This window comes from Ciconia boyciana, chromosome 5, assembly GCF_034638445.1.
Source record: "Ciconia boyciana chromosome 5, ASM3463844v1, whole genome shotgun sequence".
Classification (NCBI taxonomy): Eukaryota; Metazoa; Chordata; class Aves; order Ciconiiformes; family Ciconiidae; genus Ciconia; species Ciconia boyciana.
This window is the reverse complement of record NC_132938.1, coordinates 9,558,429-9,576,512: the sequence shown is the minus strand read 5'-3', so window position 1 is coordinate 9,576,512 and position 18,084 is coordinate 9,558,429. Positions and strand designations below refer to the sequence as shown.

The window sequence follows — 18,084 nt, the reverse complement described above, 5'->3', positions numbered from 1 at the left end:
TTAGTGACTTTTGAGGAACACCATTACCACAGTGAATGGAGAAAAAGATCAGCGCCTCAAGGAATCTAGAAAATACTTGGACTGGACCAAAATGTATTTCCTGTTGGTTTATTTAGATAACTTGAAGTTTTAAACAGAAAGATAACAGGTAATGATTAATACGAAGCCTACTATCACTCGAGAAATGTATTATTATCAAAGCCTGACCTAAAATCTTTTTTTCAACCAGAGCTGTCATTTTTCATTTGGACAATATTGGCTTGTTCATCTTGTTTTTTGAAATGTGCTTAACCAGACAAAAAAATCAGAGTAATCAGAAAGGAAACACCTTTGAGATTCTTCCCTAATATATTTCCATTAATCTCAATGGAGTAACAGCAATGGTATCTAGCCTATATGCTCTACAAAGGAGAGAAATGCAGTTCCATAGAAAAAAGGCATGGTCTGGTTAAATCAATTTCTATAGCATCTTGTCTCGACGTATTTGAGAGCACTATCTTTCTCAATTAATGTCAGCTCTGCTCTGGGAATACTCTTTGGTAGTTAACTGTTGCTGTTAGAGAGCTAACTTTAGATATAACACAGCTGGCTTATGTATTTTACTGTTAATATTTTTGGTAATGGAACAACAAACGCAAAGCGAACGAACTACTAAGCAGAATGCAAAAATTTTCCACCCAAATAAATCAACTTTAAGGATAAGAAAACCCAACTGTAAATTTCTTTTGACTGACTCCAGATAGAAAAAATCAATTACAAACCTCAGGAACCCAATTTGGGTAGGTCTTAGGGTTTTATGTTTCCCAGATTTCTAAATCTCCAGCGTACTGGGGGTTGCACACGTGCCTCTGTGCAAACACCACCAATGTCTAGAATATTTCATTTTAAATTCATTCTTGGGCAGCGTCTTTACTTTCATTTCCACTTACATCAAAGTCAAATAGAAAACCCTCAAACAGCCCAACTCCTCACATAGCACACGAATGGAGGAAGAGCAGACATGATGTTTAGAGGGTATCAAGAAAACACTGAATGTATTTGTGAGAAAGATCACAGAGGAAAGAACAAGAAAGCAAACTGAGGAAAGAAGATAATGGAAAGTAAGTGCAAGGCACATTTTTAATGCACATCTCCTCATGGCTTTCATGGGTAATTACCCACTAGAGGGAGATAGACTGTAACTTGTTGCTAGCTGGATTATGGCAGAAGTTGGACTTTGTGAAGTCCAAAGAGGAAACACTGGGGTAAGAAAGCCAAAGAAGATGCAGGTTCCCTACCCTGGTAGAGTTTCGTGCTGCAAAGTTCTGTGTAAGTTACCAACTGGACTGAAATCCTTTCCCTTTCTGACCTGGTTTTCATCACACTTTTCTTCAAAAAAATCCCCATCTCTGTTAATCTCTTTGTTCTTTTGTTGGTGACAGCAACACCTGGAGTTGTAAGGATGGCAGAAACAGCGTTGTGCTTGTCTAGGACTAACTGAACTGCCATAGCTCCCCAGCATGGGGTGAGCCAAGTCAAGTGGCTTGAGACCCACCAACAGTGACCCTTCGGCCCACCTCAGACACCTCCTTGGTTCCAATTTAGGACTCGCATCCTACGTTTTTCATTAGCTGCCCATGGGTAATCATTTACGGTCTCTTATTCTCACCTCTATTTGCAGAATGGAGAAGGCTTTTAAAATTCAAAGCAGGTTCAGGCATGTCCTTTCCTCAAGGGAAACCAAGAAGGGAAGTAGTAATGGATGCTTAGAATTGGAAACAGGGCATAGAAAAAGGAGTTCTTACCTGCTTGTGTCATTCCTGCTTCTGAAAATCAGTAGTTTAGGGAACTCCTAACTTCCAAACCAGATGTTGCATCTAGACGAGCATGTGTCAGAGACTTCGTTAAGCATAGCTCCCTTGAATTTGTCTATTTTCTTTTTGAACCTATTTATTTGTATTTTGGGGTTTTAGAACATCCTGTGGCAATGAGTTCATATGAAAATGTATTTCCTTCTGTTCTTTTTTAAACCCTGCTCCCTGATAAACTGACTGAATTAATATGGTATTATAAGCATTGATAATAACCATTTTCTATTCACTTTCCTCCCACCTTCATTATTTTCCAGACCTCTGTGTATCCCCTTCCTGTTGCAGTACAGAATGCAAGCACCAGTCTGGCTCCTGTTTATACGAGGATTTTTGAATGATATGAGGGCTTTTCAGAGTCAAGCTATTAGCAGTGACAACAGCCTCCTCTTAACCCTAACCTTGCCTCTCTGCATAAGAACTGTTGGATAAATAAGTACATAATGCAAACTCGGAAAAGATGCATAATTATTTCCACACAGGAAGTTTGCAGTTGATAGTCCGGTGCCACAGATAGAAATGACTAGTCTAACATGCTGTGAACTAAGTCAGAGCCAAAGCAATTATCTAATGCCTGTGAACCCTCAGGGTCAACTATACTCTCTGCTACCATGCTTAATGCCAGAAAAGTTCGCTAACAAACACCAGCCATCAAAAACACTTCTTCCTCCCAAACTCCGTGTGACTAGTTTCCAAAGTGGCCTGCGGTCATATCCTGCTCACCTTCAAATTCCCCCTCAAAAATAGTACAGGGGTTCTGGACACTACTGGTTCAACAACCCTGGTTTAAGGATTACTGAAAACATGGCATGGCTCTGTTTGTTAGTACACTGATATGATCCTTAACACAAACCAGGTTAAGGTGAATGTAAAATAGTGTGTTTGTAAAAATCCAAATATAAGCAACACACTTGCATTGCTTATCCAAAGCAATACATAGAAATGAAAAGAAATAGGGTATACAGGACATTTGTGGACCTGGAAGAGCAGCTGGCTGTGCTCTGTAAGAAAACTAGGCACAGGTGCTGGGAATGAGCCCAGGGCCCTGATTCCCAGCTGGCACGCTGAAAGAGGCTCCCCGCTCAGGGAGAGTTAGATGTCTGTTCCTTGGGAGGAGAGGCCTCGGAAAGGGGAGGAGGTTGTTCCCTTGGCACGACAGGAAAGCACTGCTGGCTGAGCCAAGGGGGAATGGAGTCTTTTTGTTCACGTCTGTTGGGTGTATTTCCTCTTTCAGCTGTTGGATTAGTGATTAAAAAAGAAAATGATTGATATATGTCTTACTGGAATGAGCGTGGGGCTTGTCACCCTGACTGATGAGCAGTCTAGATGGCTTTTACCTGTTGCTCAGATTAGTCCCAATGAGTTCCTCTCACTCTGTCCAGCTGATGAACTGCTAGATATTTGCAACCTCCAGCTAAGGCTTCAGTTTGTACACAAAGTCCCCTCTTGAAGTTGCTTTCAGAGGAGAGCACCTGGTTTGGGGGACTTTACTTCCCCTGGATACTGATAAAATCCAACAGTAAAACTCTTTTATGCCAACTTTGTATTTTCTTATATACGCATATAACTTGCTACCACACTTTATACAATCACATAACCAGGATTAAAGCATGTAATGCATTACTGAGAAAATAACTAATCGCTTTAAGGTAACAGGACGTTTGGGGGTGAATGCCTCCTAAGTCTGTCTCTAGGGGATACTATAATAGTAATAAAGTGAATAGAGGCCTAAGACAGGCAGGAGAGAGGTTGCTGATTACATGGGAAAGCCCAGACAAAGCGTCTTCTGTTTCTGATGCCTGAAATTCAGCTGCATAAGAAAAAGGCAGGATACTGGCAAAGCACCACTGGGATGTACTTGTGTTGATGGCTCTTTGTTATTTTTCTATAGCTTCACATCACATTTTACCAGGTATTTCCCCTCAAGATTCTCATATACCTACAAATCAGTCCAAACAAAGTGTTGTCAACAGAGCTGCTGCTTCACTTGCCTTGGAGGTTGCCATTCTTTCTGTGTCACAAGAACAAAGATAAAAATGTTAATTTTTAGCCCTTTCCAACACTTTTATGCTATTATCTGGCAAGCACCAGGATTTGATTTTACAAATACATAACTGCGCTTGTTCCTTTACCACTCTGTGTCTGTGAAGGTTCCTGATAGCAAAGAGACATGGCATGCATATGCATGTGTAGGATTGGGGCCCAACAGCTTAGGTCCTGCTGAGGTCAAGGCACAGACATCCAGACAAACACTGATTTAGAAAATTTACAGTATAGAGGACGGTTGTAGAAAGGGAAAGCGCACTGACCATTCCAAAGGAACCAACTCCTTTTTTAAATCTCTTAATCTGCTTTTCATTATCTCTGTGGGGAGGCCTCTTGAGAAAAGCAGCTCTTTGACTTGAATAAAGGAGGGGCTGTGGGCTTGCACGCTGGAATGGGGAGGTCATTGTATGGCAGCACGGAAGATGGGAGTCTTAGTCAGGTCAAGGAGAACAGGATAAAAAAGTGTGAGATCTGTGTTAGAGGCTTGGTCTGGATTATGTAAGGTAGAAAGTTTAAATCTGAAAGGTAAACAAGAGAGAGCGATTCAAAGGTTGGAAAGACATATTCTGGTAGGGTCATTCAGGCTGATTGTTAGGGAAAAATATGGGCCAGGACTGATAAGATCATCAGCAAAACCAGCAAGAAAGACGTAACAACAGCTGAGGCCCCAGAGGGCTAAATTCTGCACAGGAATTTTAAGCATAAGGCTTCAGCAAATCAACCTATCCATCTTCAGTATCTTTCTTATTTCTTCTTTTAACAAAAATGCTTAGTTCTGCCTCCCTCCTTAGAGGCAGACAAAGCCCGAATATGCCTGGGGGACAATGGGACTACATAGCATTTTGCCTGCTACCAAGTCATACATCTGTGTGCATGTGCTGGCTCTAATCCTCTCCCCTTTAAACCAGTGCTTATCATAAGCAGCCTCAGCCTTGCCAAATTGCTAAAGGAAGTTATGTTATTGCCACTAAAATGGCCTGTGGAAGTAGCCCATTTTTCTCCATTTTAGAATACAAAGGTAAAAATTCTCCTAAAATGGTGTGCTGACCTTCTGCTGTTTCTTTAATGGACACAAACTGAAAGGTATCTCTGGTTTGCAGCGACCTCCTATTTTTCCAGCACTCCTATAATACTGGCTGACTTCACCAAGAATCTGGAGATATATAAGGAGTGCAGGATCAGGTCTACAAAATCTGGGATGGGGTCAGGGGAGGGCTTCCCTGGTTGCATGTGCTTCTTGATGGCTTTATGAAAGCAGAGGTGGCAGATTTAGGGCTTTTATTGACAGTAACACAACATTTGGTGTTTTCTTAAAGACTTAACTCTGAGAGGCAGATGATGGCATAAGATTGTCGGCTTTCTGTGTTTCTAATTGCAGACAGGAACTTGCAAACCTTACAGACTTGAAAAAACCTGGAGGCAAAGAATAAATCTAAATACGTATTTTTTAAGTCTGTCATTCATAAAATCAAATTGATGCATTTGGAGGCATAATAGGTTATCTTAAATACAGGATTGGTAATTTTGCAGCAAAATCTCAGACCTCATATCGGCTGGAACTAACAGGTGCATTTTTAACACTAGAGACTCCTTTTGTCCATTCTTCCTCTATATTTCTCAAGGTCTAAATCAGTTTACTCATTATAGCTACATTTTTCTCTTTTCACTATGCGTATAGTCTGAACACTGCCTGCCCTCCCTCCTCTGCTTGATCCTGCCTTGGCCAGAACCTTCTAGCTTTTTCCCCACGTCCTCCTCCAGTCCTGGGGCACTCCTCCAGTGCCCCAAAACACTGCTTTGTGCGATGATTATGCATCTTTTCCGCTTGTTTGTTTCACATAAGCTCCATCTGCTGGTTAAAACTAGAATCTGTGTGACTTTCACTATGAACTGCAAATGCTTTTTCCTCAATTTGAAGAGATTTTCAAAATTATCTGCTTGTACTCTCCCAGCTGTGTTCTCCTTGTCTGCCTGCATGTCAAATTTAATTAATGACAACCTAATACGTTATTTTGTATTGTTAATTTGGGTCAAGCCTATGCAATCTTTTAACACTTTTTGACTAGAATTTGAGCAGGTAATTATCCTTGGATCTGGAATGACTGTTTACAGCACGTTATTACTGTCATGGAAATCTCTGAGTAGCTTAAGACTGCACTGTTTGAAAAGGCACCCAAGGCAGATCGTTTCTGTGCTGTTGCTAATGTGTAGCCACCGCCGCTTGGTTTTGGCACATTACAGACAGGAGTGAACTTGTGACCTGGACGTACATACAGAGCAAGACTGTAATCCAGCGACCACTTGAACTTTTACCTTTGGGCTCTAACATTTACAGAGCAACAGGCTTCGGTATCCTGGGAGCCTCTCCTAAAATTCTGTGATGATGAATGGGAGTATTTTTTAAAGAACTACTAATAATCTGTTGGTTTTCTCCCTTGAGCGGAAACAATGCAACTTGCTACACAGTAATGTCTTTTTTTTTTCTCTTCAGATTTACACTGAACAGTGGTGAATAAAGATGAGGTTAATCCCATATTGTTAAATCTATTCAAGGAGACAACGTGGGGATTGCCATGGAAACAGATTCTACAGACTAAAAGCATAATCCTACTTTTAAATACTGTATATGGACCTGTACCGCTACATAGCTTATAGAATCACACTGTGTACACAAACATGATGTTGCAGCAGAGAAATGGCAAACCTGTCTCCCATCTCATCAAATGCTAATTATGCTCCCACATCCTCCTGCTTACAGCCCAGAGCATTAAGCATTGCACCTCCTTCCCCTCCACCCACTGAATCTTATCTCCCCAGTCCCCTGCTGCCTCTGCTGCCAGCAAGGAATCGAGGCCATGCCTGTGTAATGAACGTGGTGGTTCTGGCAGGAGTGTCACAGATTTGGTATTGCTACACAGCCACTTTCACAAGCTATAGGGCAACTGACCATGTGTCTGAAGTTGGGAGTGGGGGTCCTGTTATCCATCCTCCAAAAAAATCAACAGGATCTAGGAAGTGCTTCCTGGAACATGTCCTCAGGGAAGGGTGACAACCGTGGTGAGCATGGAGGGGTGCCCCCTCCAACTGTGCAGGTATTTTTGGCAGGCCACAAAGGAATCCTGTTTCCCATATGCATCTGCCTACCACCCACCAGAGCTCATTAGGTGGTGAAGAGGGAAGGAGTAAGGGACAATAGCAGATAAGAATTTAATGTAACTATTTACTATGGGACATCTGTTGTGCTGCGAAGTAGAGATTTTCTGAAAGACAATACTGCATATATAGCTAGTTACCTTACAGTTTTGCTCCCTGTTCATATTAACATTTGCCCCCCAATTTCTAGACAGATCTCTAAACTTCCTCAGCAAGAATTATAGGTTCATCTGCTTCTTTTTCATGTCTATGCAAGTAATGCACAGACTTAGGCATATCCCGTGCTTTTAGAGGTCTTATGCACATACCTGTTTTAGACAAGTAAAACATTCTTGCTTTTTTCATATCACTGGGCTATGCTCAAATACTAATAAAATACATGTTTCGATATTCCCACAGCCTATAACAGGCATCACGATTTCCTGTTATTTGGAGTTTGTTCTGTAATTGTTTAGACAACTCTCACCTTGCTTTTGCTTCTATTTAACATTCAGGGGAAAAAAAATTTATGTTTAATACTAAATAATAATCCTAATTTTGTTTAAATATTACATTTATTTTAATAATTCTCAAATTCTTATTAAATCTGTCTAGAAAGAGGGGTTTGTATTTCTTCCTTTTAGTCTCTCACCCTATTCCCACTAGAAAACACATCATTTTCAACAAGATGGCTGACAACTTTTCCAACCAACATGGCTGCTTTAAGAATCAGGTCTAAAATGGCTGTAGCAGCTTAAGGTTTTTAAAAATAAACCCCTAGTAACTATGTGTATTGTGTTTATTCTGGGGATGAGTGTTTTCTTTGTGAACCTGTAGACTGTTGGTCTGAAGGGACTGAAAGATGTTTTTCTTTAAAGCAAAAACTGACCTGCATGGAAGGCCGATCTATCATGTACAGTCACTAGGCCTTTTCATCTGGGAGCAATTTGTACAACTACTTGAAAATTATTAATACTTCGTCTTTTCTTAAGCATTATTTCACAATGCTTGGTAAATGCACAAAACCAATTAGTATTTTGAAACTATATCCGTTTAGGAAATTTTCACAGAGTATATTATCATTCCTTTTCATATATGGTAGAAAACCATGTAACTTCCAGGTATAAACAAATCTGGAACAAAAGACTGTACAAAAACATAACGGATTCAGCTCTGAAAAGGCTCACGCATCTACATTGTCTGCCACCCTGAATACTAATGAATTTAATGAAACTATTGAAAGACTGGTTACTTGTCTGGATAAACGTATTGAGACCTCTGTAATCATCTGTTTGCTGTCTGAAACCTCTTGTCAATAGTTTAATGACTTCAGAGCATATTATTCTTCTTGTATAGGCTTCATATAATGTTTCTACATAATTAAGCAGCTTTGTTAGAGGAACTGCCATTAGTTGTCCCATTTTGTTTGGTTTTGTTATCAGCCAAGCAGAAAGAAAAAAGAATAACAAGAGAAGGCTACAAACCCAGTCTAGTGAGAGAAATGTGTAGATTGGGAAGATTTTGTTGTTGTTGTTTGGTTTTTTTAAGATTGTCATATTAACATAAAGCATTATTGTTAAGTTGCACATTTTAAACCATTTTAACCATTTAAATGTATTACATATTTAAATACTTGTAGAGCAAACACAGCTGCCTAAAAATCTTGCAATACATTTGGGAGCCTAACACTTTAAAAGTATCTCTAATAAGTACATAAATAATAATACCAATTAATTTTTTAACAGTCACTACATTTAAACAACACTAGCGTTTCTGTAGCCAACACAGTCAAAAGATGTGAGAAAAGGGTGTCTTGATTTTTTTTTAAATTTGGTCAAATGAATATTCCATCTTAACATATTCGTTTGAATTAAAAATACAAATAGTATAAATTTAATCTAAATTTTTCATACTTAGGAGAAACCCTGAGGATTTTCTTTAAATACATAAAAGAACTTTAAAATATTACTAATTAATTTCCTGCATTTGCCAAGTTTCAAGCATGAAAGGATGACTGCAGCCACATTTGCTTTTTCCTGCTATGAGATGCTGTGTCAGTCATGTTTTGGGTCAAACCTGAAGCTTCTGCTACCCTTTACATCTAAAGTTAAATAGCACCTATTTTATTTAGGGCTTAGGTGGGTGTATAGGTGAACAAATGCCTGGCATTATAAATAACCTGTGAAATATAGGAGGTATGAAACCATGGTATCCTTGTCACTTTTGAGCCCTGTCCTTGAGGCAGCCATCTTGTTGACAGGGGTTGTCAGCCATCTTGTTGAAAAACAGTTCCAGCAGCTTTTCCCCCCATTTTTTAGAACAAGGAAGGCATTAACACCCAAACCTCATATACATAGTTTTTAACATTTCACTATTCTCAGATTAAATTATAATTTCTGCTGCTTGATTGTGGTTATTCCCTGCATCCGTCTATACAATTAAAAACTAAGCAAAATTAACGGTACTGTTTAATACTGTATTAACTGAGTAGTGAAATATTTGATAAAAGATCCTAATGCTGGTCAGGAGTATACTGCTATTTGCAGAATAATGTGCTACCTGTAGCCAAACTATTAACCAGCACTAGCAAAGCACATCTGTCAATTGACTAATTTATGTACTATTTTATATCAAAAATACCTTAACTCCACAAGAAAGGTTATTTTTTTCTGTCACATCTTGAGATCCACAAGCAATACAGCTAAATGCAGTGAAACAACGGCTACTAAGCACTACTTAACACCAGCATAAATGCCAGACTTTGGCCCCAAACGTGAGGGAACGCCGTGGCACACGCAGTCTGGTATTGGTGTACTGTACTTATGGCCGTATAACCGCAGTTGCGTGCTCGTTGGCCACGCTGGCCTGAACAGCTGAGGAGGGCTTCGAGAGGTACCAGCGCCCTCCCCTTCGGCAGCGATCCCTCAGCACACACGGCCTGCGTGACCTTCCCGGCACGGCGGGGGACCAGCGGGCTGCGAACCACGGCCCCACCGGACGCCGTTTCCACGGTCCCCTCGGGTAAACAAGCCCCGCGCTGCCTCCGGGGCGGCTCACGCAGCCCTCCACAGCCGAGGTCCCTGGAAACCTGCCCACCCGCTACCCCCCACCGGCTGCCGGAGAAGAGAAACGAATATGCGGCCGGCGTGCCTGAGGGAGGACTACATCTCCCAGCGTGCACCGCGCCTTGCCGCCCCGCCCCCCGAGTCCCTCCTCCGGGCTCCGCGTAGTCGCCGTCCGTTAGTACGTTAGTAGTCCGTTAGCACACCGTGCTACAGCACCTAGGACTACGGATCCCGGCATGCTGCGCGCCCCGCGCCCGCAGGCGGCTTACCGTGCGCCCCCGAGGACTACGCTTCCCGGCGTGCCCAGCTCCGCGGGGCGGCGCTATGCAAATCAGCCGGCGGTCGCGGCTCGGCGCTGCTGGGCGTGTGGGATCGCAGCGCGGGGCCGGGGCGGCGGGACACGAGCAGGCCGGCAACCCGCCGCCGCCGCTAGCCCGCCGCCCAGCCGCGCGCGAGCGCCAAGATGGCGTCCATGCTGCTACAGACCTGCGGCCGGCGGGCCTGCCGCCTGCCCCGAGCGCTGCGCCGCCAGTCCCAGCTGGGTGAGGCTCCCCGGCGGGCCGTCAGGCGGCGGGGAGGGAAGCGCAGCCGCCCCGCGGCCCGGCCCGGCCCGGCCCTGGGGTGCGGTGCGGCCGCGCTGCCGCCCGGCCCTGCGAGGCCTGTGCTGCCGGCGGCGCCGAAGGCCTGCGGGGGAGGGGGAAGGGAGGGCGGGCGGAGGCGGCGACGACGACGTCTGGGGGCTCCCGGTGTGGGCGGAGAGGTCGTTGCGGGAGGGAAGGGCCGCAGCGGGGCCGCGGCTGAGCCCCCGCCGTTCCGTCCTCCGGAGCCGGGGCTGGGCACGGCGCTTCTCCCCTGCTGGCCTCGGCCGCCGGCCGCCGCTCCTCCTGGCGGGGAGCTGCTGTCGGCTCGGCGGCGGGGCCCTCGTTCCCTGGCTGCTGTGGCCGGGCATGAGCAGCTCGTCTCTTCGCATTGGCAGGGTGGTTGGAGGGGATGCTTTCCCCTAATGGCAGTTAGGATGCATGCATCCCTTAAATGCCAGCTGGCTGAGGAAGGAAAAACCATGTGCTTTTTATTAAGGTACAGGAGTAAGCTCCTACGTTTCAGTCCTGCCTGCCTTGTTCTCAGTATAGCTTGGCTGTGGAGAGTTGTCACTAGTTATACGATTCTCAGTACCCTTTAAGAAAGTACATGCGGTTATTTTCTTAGTCAGTATTAGGAAGGAAATGTGAATTTGCCTTTTTCCAAGTGGCTTTGAAAGCTTGGGAAAATAAAAAGGAAATGCAGTGCATGCTACTGTTTCCGTTAATAATCAAGGTAATTTGGGAGTTTAAATATCTTTGGGCGGTGGTTATTTAATGACATGAAACAGCTGATAACTTGTGACGTACATGCGGCCTGTGGTTGCTTTTTACGTCCATGAGTTGGAATGGCAGGGGTTTAGCAAGGAATGAGTGAAAGCTTAACAGGCAGTGGTTTGTCCTAACATTGAACCCTAACTTGTCACTGAAGTGCTGTCAGTGAGAACAGGGTATCTGCACATTCAGATTCCCGCAAACCTGATCAACCATATGGATGCTTGTTCATGTTGATAAACAAACTGTCTTCTTGGTTACCCGTAATCCCTCAAGTGTGGTAGCTTGTTCTAGTTGATGTTTTTTTAGCTACTGTTATAAAGACTTTTATGTAGGTTGAGCTTGTACAGTGACCTGAACAAAAAGCTGGGGTATCTTAGCCATCCAGTTTATTTAAACCAGGGAAGAATCACACCCATGTACCTTCAAATTATATGGGAGCTTTGATTCTTGTTGTGGCATAGCTTAAGAAGAAATGCTAATGATTGCTATATTTTTGCGTGTTATAAATCTCACCCCACATGAAAATTCTCATTAGCTGCAATACTGCGATAGAATCAAATAATTTGTGTGCTGTGATGCACTATGCTTATGATATAATCAATGCTTTTAATTGGAGTGTTAATCTGTTATGAACACATTATTCTATGGTGTAATTTTTTGGATAGTGTTTTGCTTTACTTAGCTCATCTTCTTTGCTTTACGTGTAAGTAGTCTAAGATTAATTTAAAGCTAAGTGCTTCTAAGAATCCTAAATGTTCTTCCTGTAAAGATCAAGCTGTTAAGCTTATACTTCTGTAGGGACTTACTTCAATTTAGCCTTTTCTTTTTAAAAACTCTAAACATAGTAACAGTACACAGCTATTCTACATTTACAGCTTTGTTTTTGAAATTTCATTAAATTTAAAAATAAAGTTTCTCATTACTTCTTTTCTATGAGGAATATGTTAACATCTAGCTTTTCTGGCACTACTGCCTTTCTTACTTTCAAACCAAGTAAGCCTAATGCAGGTTTCTTAAATGAACAGTGTTGAGTATGGTAAGCTACATTCACCTTGTTCAGACACTTCTGGATGTCTGTATTATCCTAGAAGCAAGGAGTATGGACTTTGCTCCTTTCTGAAGAAAGTATATATTTTATTTCAGGGCTGGCTTGCTCTTGGGTACCTGGTTGGAACAGACGCTGCAAAACATAAAGAGCTCTTGTTGTCAGAACTGACAAAGTTGAAATTAACAGTTATTTGCAGAATCTTTTGGTGAAATTATGTTTCTGTGTGCCCATTCACACTCTGAATGGCTGTACGACAAGGAGTGTTTGAGTCAACATGTTTTCTTACGGTAACCTTGGAATTTTGTCCTTTGGCCCCTTCCTTAGCATTAATGAGTCTGGTTGGAAAAAAAATAAAGATAAGTGAAGTGAAAGTGTCCTTCTGTTATGAAGTTTTATCTGAGAAGCTCCAAGCCAGTTTTGATCTCCAGATCCATCCCTCTTTGTCCCAGGGGCACCTGTCCATAGTGGGTAATGTCCTCTACTAGTAGGACTCTCATTTTTGGCACATAGGCTTTGTGTGCTTCCTGGCACTCAGGTGAGAGAAACAGATTACTGTGCTGCAACTTACCCCTCAAGACTTTGAGTACTTCTCTGCTTTGCTCAGCTGTTCCTTAAAGTCAGGGTCATCCGTCTGAGATGTCTCGACTCTTGGGTCAAGAAATTCAGCTACTGAGCTTTCTGTAAATATTGGAGAGTATCAGAATGCCTTAACAGATTCTCAAGGCTTTGATTTTTGAGCCAGAAAGAGATAGTTTTTCCCCTGGCTCTATTTGCAGTGGCAGTGAGTACCTGTTGAGAGTTTGATATAGCTTGAGATAGGTAAATCCTTTTCCTTTCACTTCATAATGCCATAGCTTTTGCTGTAATGACATCAAAGCCCACTTAGTGTGGGACATCCCTTGGTTATTGAGATTTTTCTTTGATAAGTTAACTTATCTTTTTTTTCCCCCCTCCTCCCCTTTTCCATACCTTCTGATTGCCCCACCTGATTTTGGAGGTATCTCTTTTCCTCTAATAATTAGGGTATTTTGGAGAAGGCTTTTGGCGATCAGCTTTGGGTGCTGTGTTTTCTCAGATACAACTGTCTACTTCAGGTTATGTCATAGGCTATATCTTAGCTTAGATTGTATCTTAGCTTTGATGATGGAAAAGTTGATCACCAACCTCTAAAATGTCCTTTATATCCTTCTGTCTCTTAGGATTGACCAGAAATAGTAGATACCAGATGGGTGGAACAAACTATGGCATGCCTACTCCAGCCTTTAATTTTTGGTTTGATTACAGTGAATTCTGAAAAGATTGGCCAAAAAGAGTAGAGGCATTTGCAGCCTTGCTTATGTGCTCTTCCTTTCTTCTGTCCAGGAGTCTCTTTGCACTTGGTATTAGCTGGCTATTTAGTTGTTGCAGCTAGGTATTGATACAAGATTTTTTAAAAAAATTTTTAGGGACGTTGATTCTTTCCTAGTGGGCTTGGGGATAATTTTCAGTGATTGTAGATTGCATACAGCCACTAGGTAGCATTTTACATAGCTGATGGTGCTTCCGTGGTGTTGGATGGTCAGAAGGCTTTCAAGCATAGCCCTTTACTGAAGCATGTGAACTGAGTTAGATAATTTATCATTTAATGGTCTCTTCAATTTATTGCCGGATTGGATGCTGCTTGTCTCTGTACCTGGACAGAGGATGCCCGTATAGGTGTCAGTCCTCCTTGTGGACTTTATTAGTTATTATTAGGACTGATTCTGAGTTAATGTTTTGAATAAAATTCATTTTGGGAACATGCCATTTGCTGGAAAGCTAACCTTTCATATTTCTTGGATCAGTCTCTTGCCCTTCAGGCCAATTTGTATCCTTTGCAGTGAGGTCCAGGGATAGAGCTATTTTTATATGGTGCTAATCAAAATGGACAGCAATGTATTGAAATGGTGTTGTGGTTCTACCTCTCTAGTGAAGTGTGTTTAGGTTCACACTCACACTTTGTTTGTTGTCCTGCTTTAAACAAAACAAAACCCCAAAATAACAACAACAAAACCGAAACATTTTCATCCTAGACACTTGCCAAGTGCTCCATTTGGCTCATCTAATACTGTGTTGTCATGGAGCCATTAAAAAATTACATTTGCTTTCAGTGAAGTTTTTCTGCAATATAGTTGCTTGTCGGAGGGACTAGAAAACCTGACTTCAGGCAATTGAACAAGTGCCAGCAGTACCTCACACGTCCACAGAGTTCGACTGTACGCATGGACAGTTTGCTTGAACGCTTACGGAGATGCCAGCCATGTTACAGAATCGCTTCCCACCTGCTTTCTCTCTTTTAACCTATAAATTGGGATTACAGATTGAGAGAAATAAGAACAAGGCATGTGCTTTGACTTGTGTTGGAATAGGATGAGGCATTTGGGCTTCAGTACTTCACATGGTTATTGTCAAAGCAAAAAAATTTTCAGTCTTGGCTGTTCGTGATGCACAATCATCCAAAGTGTGAATGTGCTTATAAACAGTGCACCATAAGGAAGTCTAGTTGCTCTTAAGCAGCATCTTTTTTGTGCTTTCAGTAGTAGCCATTCCTAAGTAAAGGTCTTTTAAATCACATATTTGTGTACAACTTGCTATATGGATAAATGTCTTCCTGAATTTCAGAATTAATGCTAATTACTGGTATTTTTCTAGGTAACTTGGGAGATCGCGCATGTCTTAGCTGTACATCCCTGCGGCTGGCAAACAAACTGTGAGTAAATATGAACTTTTTTCCTAAACTTAAAACTGTGCAAAACCGTCAGTTACTATACTATCATAGAATGTAGGTTTAAATCTTCTAGGCAAAGTGTAAAAATACTAGCTTCAGCTTGTGTTATTGACAGATTAAGGGAACTGTGAGTATTACTCTCTTCACCTGCTTGGTTGTGCGTGGGAGAAGGAAAGGGAGATCTTCCTTTTTTCGCCCACTTCCTCCCTTTTTGTTTCACTTACGATGTGAAAGCAATAGAATATTAATCTTGTTCTTGACTGATTCCAGGTGACATCATGGAATATCATGGGCTTCTTGCGTACTTTATCTGTAGAGTTCCATAGAGTAAACATTCAGCCAAAGCTGGTTTGAAAAACATGGTTGACAGTTAGGAATGTAGATCGTTTGAGTTGTATCTTTATTAAACCAAAGTAGTTTACTGTATGTTGCAGCGTTGGATGAGGCTCTCCTAGGAGATGGTGTCGTCTTCTGAAAACAAATCCAGCCGCTGTATGCTCTTACAGAACTTAAGGAGTTCGATGTTGGCAGAATCCATTCTCTGTTCCTGACTTGGCTCACAAGGCATACTTATGGATATGAATTTCCTAATGCCTTTCCTTGGACTGTTAAAATTTGTATTCTGTAGTTTATTTACAGTCTAACTGCTCAGGAAACAGTGATTATACTTCCATTTCCTAAGTTTCCATTGTAACATAAGGATGTGTCTCTAGACATAACCCTCTGATACAAAACAAAGTAATTCCTTTCTTTTTTTAGTCATGTTAGTTCTATATCACTTACTGTATAATTAGTTACGAGAGTTTTTTAATACATAAAGCATTTTAAAATCTCTGTTTGCTTTTTAGTAGATTATTATATGGGGCTTCTCTCTTGGAAAAATGGAAACTTACAGTTTTAAGTCTGTTATATGAGCAGCAGAACACTGGGACAGAAATTCTTGTTATTCTCTTGAGAAGTTTTTTTTTACCAAAAGCTGCTGTTAATGCAATGTTGCTGCTTAAAATAAAACAAACTAGTGCCTGCACCCCATGTGACCCAGATCCAAAAGCAATTAGTTAATATCTGTGCAAGAGTATAGTTCTCTAGCTAGTCACAAAAATATTTAGTGTAGCTGTGTATCTTTCAGCAGTCGTCTGACCAGTGAATGGTCAGACGCTTGAAACTTTAGTTTAAGCTAGAAAATAATCATGTGTCTTTAAAAAGTAATAATTTAGTCACTTTTTTGGTACAAAGTTCTCTTTGAATAACATTAAATGGATAAAACCATTAAAGCAATTCAAAATTCATTGGATGCATGTGGTAATTAAGTTTATAAACTACTTCTGGCTGAACATTGAGTGAGTGAGGCTAATACTTATAAGTGTTCAATAAACTTTTTTTTCGTTAAAGTGTTACTCAGAGCTGTAGAGCCACTTGCACTTATTTTCTGTTCATTGACTGAAGACAAATACAAATTCATTTTTTTGTTTTGGTAGTACAAGGGCTTGGTGAAGAAACACCCCAGTCATTTCTGTCCTGTAGGTGACTTAATGCTGGCATTTCAGTTTGAGGGACACCTAATGGAACTCATTTATATAAAATATTTTATCTACTATTTTAAGTTTGTCATATCCTTTTATAAAAGTATGTACAATCCTACTATAATGAGTAGTTCTTCTGTGTGTAGAATCAGTGTTTGGGATGTTTGAGCAATGTTTTCCTTCTAACTTCAGTTCAAGAACAAGAAAAAGAACAAAATTCTAAAGAAGGTAGAAGAGTGTTGGTTCTGTGTGCCCCAGCTCAGTACCATGATAGAAGTTTGTGCATAAAGTTTCTGCTGAAAAAGGAAAACTAGATGCATGGAGATAGTAAAAGAGGAACTCTAATGAAATTGGATTTCTCTGATACTAATTCTGTTCTTCTAACTCAGCACCTATCCCAAGTCTACAACTTCTATTTTTTTTTCTCAAGTGTTTTGTTCAAACAGGAGAAGTAATAGAAGGGGATTTATATTACTTATGGATTTACAGATTTATTTTCAAATGTAGCTTTCTAAATGGGAAGCACTTCTGGTTGCTACTCTTTATGTAATTGGAGTACAATAAGCTACCTTTTCAAAGTTGCTTAATGGAAAATTCCCTGCAGGTTATTTTTTGTCAGGAAGTACAGCCAAATGTTCTTTTCAGGTATAGACGTTCTGATCTTGAGAGTCACAGGTTTGGGGTTTTTTCTCAGATATGGAGTAGATATTTCTCAAATGATGCATTTTATAAATACATAAATTTATATAACTATACAAATATACTATATACAAATATATAAATAGCTTATGATCTGTTGCTAATTCTTGAATGCTTTTTTCTTCTGAAGGACTGTACACTTTAAATATTGCACTAGTGTCCCTCCTGTTTACGCATACTCCAAAAAAGATCGCTACTGTTGTTGGACTAAAAGATCTGAACAAATATACTTTACTCTTACAAGCTCTTCTGGCTCATGGACGCCACTAGCAACCATCGGTGTTTTAGGTCCCCAATATCTTTCAGTTAGATGGTGGCATTCTTCACATCCCCTTCAAGATGACTCCATAGTTGAAAAGTCACTGAAGTCCTTAAAGGACAAAAACAAGAAGTTGGAAGAAGGAGGTCCTGTATATAGCCCAACAGAAGTGGAAGTTGTGAAAAAATCTATTGGACAGAGGATTGTGGACGAACTGAAGCACTATTACCATGGTTTTCGATTACTGTGGATTGACACAAAAATAGCTGCAAGGATGCTCTGGCGAATACTTCATGGCAACACTTTGTCTCGTCGAGAACGGAGACAGGTACTGAGTAAATACCAATTTTGTTTGAGTATCCTT

At 41.2% G+C, this 18,084-nt stretch overlaps 2 protein-coding genes across 6 annotated transcripts in view; one reads left to right on the top strand and one right to left on the bottom strand.

The window, feature by feature from the left end:
• The window catches only part of NSD2 (nuclear receptor binding SET domain protein 2), a 104,536-nt gene extending 94,039 nt beyond the window's left edge, over window positions 1-10,497 (bottom strand). The window contains exon 1 of the mRNA XM_072861960.1: window positions 10,360-10,497. The gene's annotated coding sequence lies outside the window, so the exon portion shown is untranslated. The remainder of the gene's footprint in view (window positions 1-10,359) is intronic.
• Window positions 10,027-18,084, top strand: part of LETM1 (leucine zipper and EF-hand containing transmembrane protein 1) — a 31,408-nt gene continuing 23,350 nt past the window's right edge. For 2 of the 5 annotated variants that reach the window (XM_072861964.1, XM_072861963.1), the window contains exons 1-3: window positions 10,312-10,632; window positions 15,164-15,221; window positions 17,768-18,048. In XM_072861964.1, the coding sequence (XP_072718065.1) occupies window positions 10,327-10,632; window positions 15,164-15,221; window positions 17,768-18,048 (645 nt within the window). In that variant the 5' untranslated portion in view covers window positions 10,312-10,326. Of the gene's footprint in view, window positions 10,047-10,311; window positions 10,633-15,163; window positions 15,222-17,591; window positions 18,049-18,084 lie in introns of those variants that run through there. The other 3 variants (XM_072861967.1, XM_072861965.1, XM_072861968.1) reach the window with 2 other exon arrangements.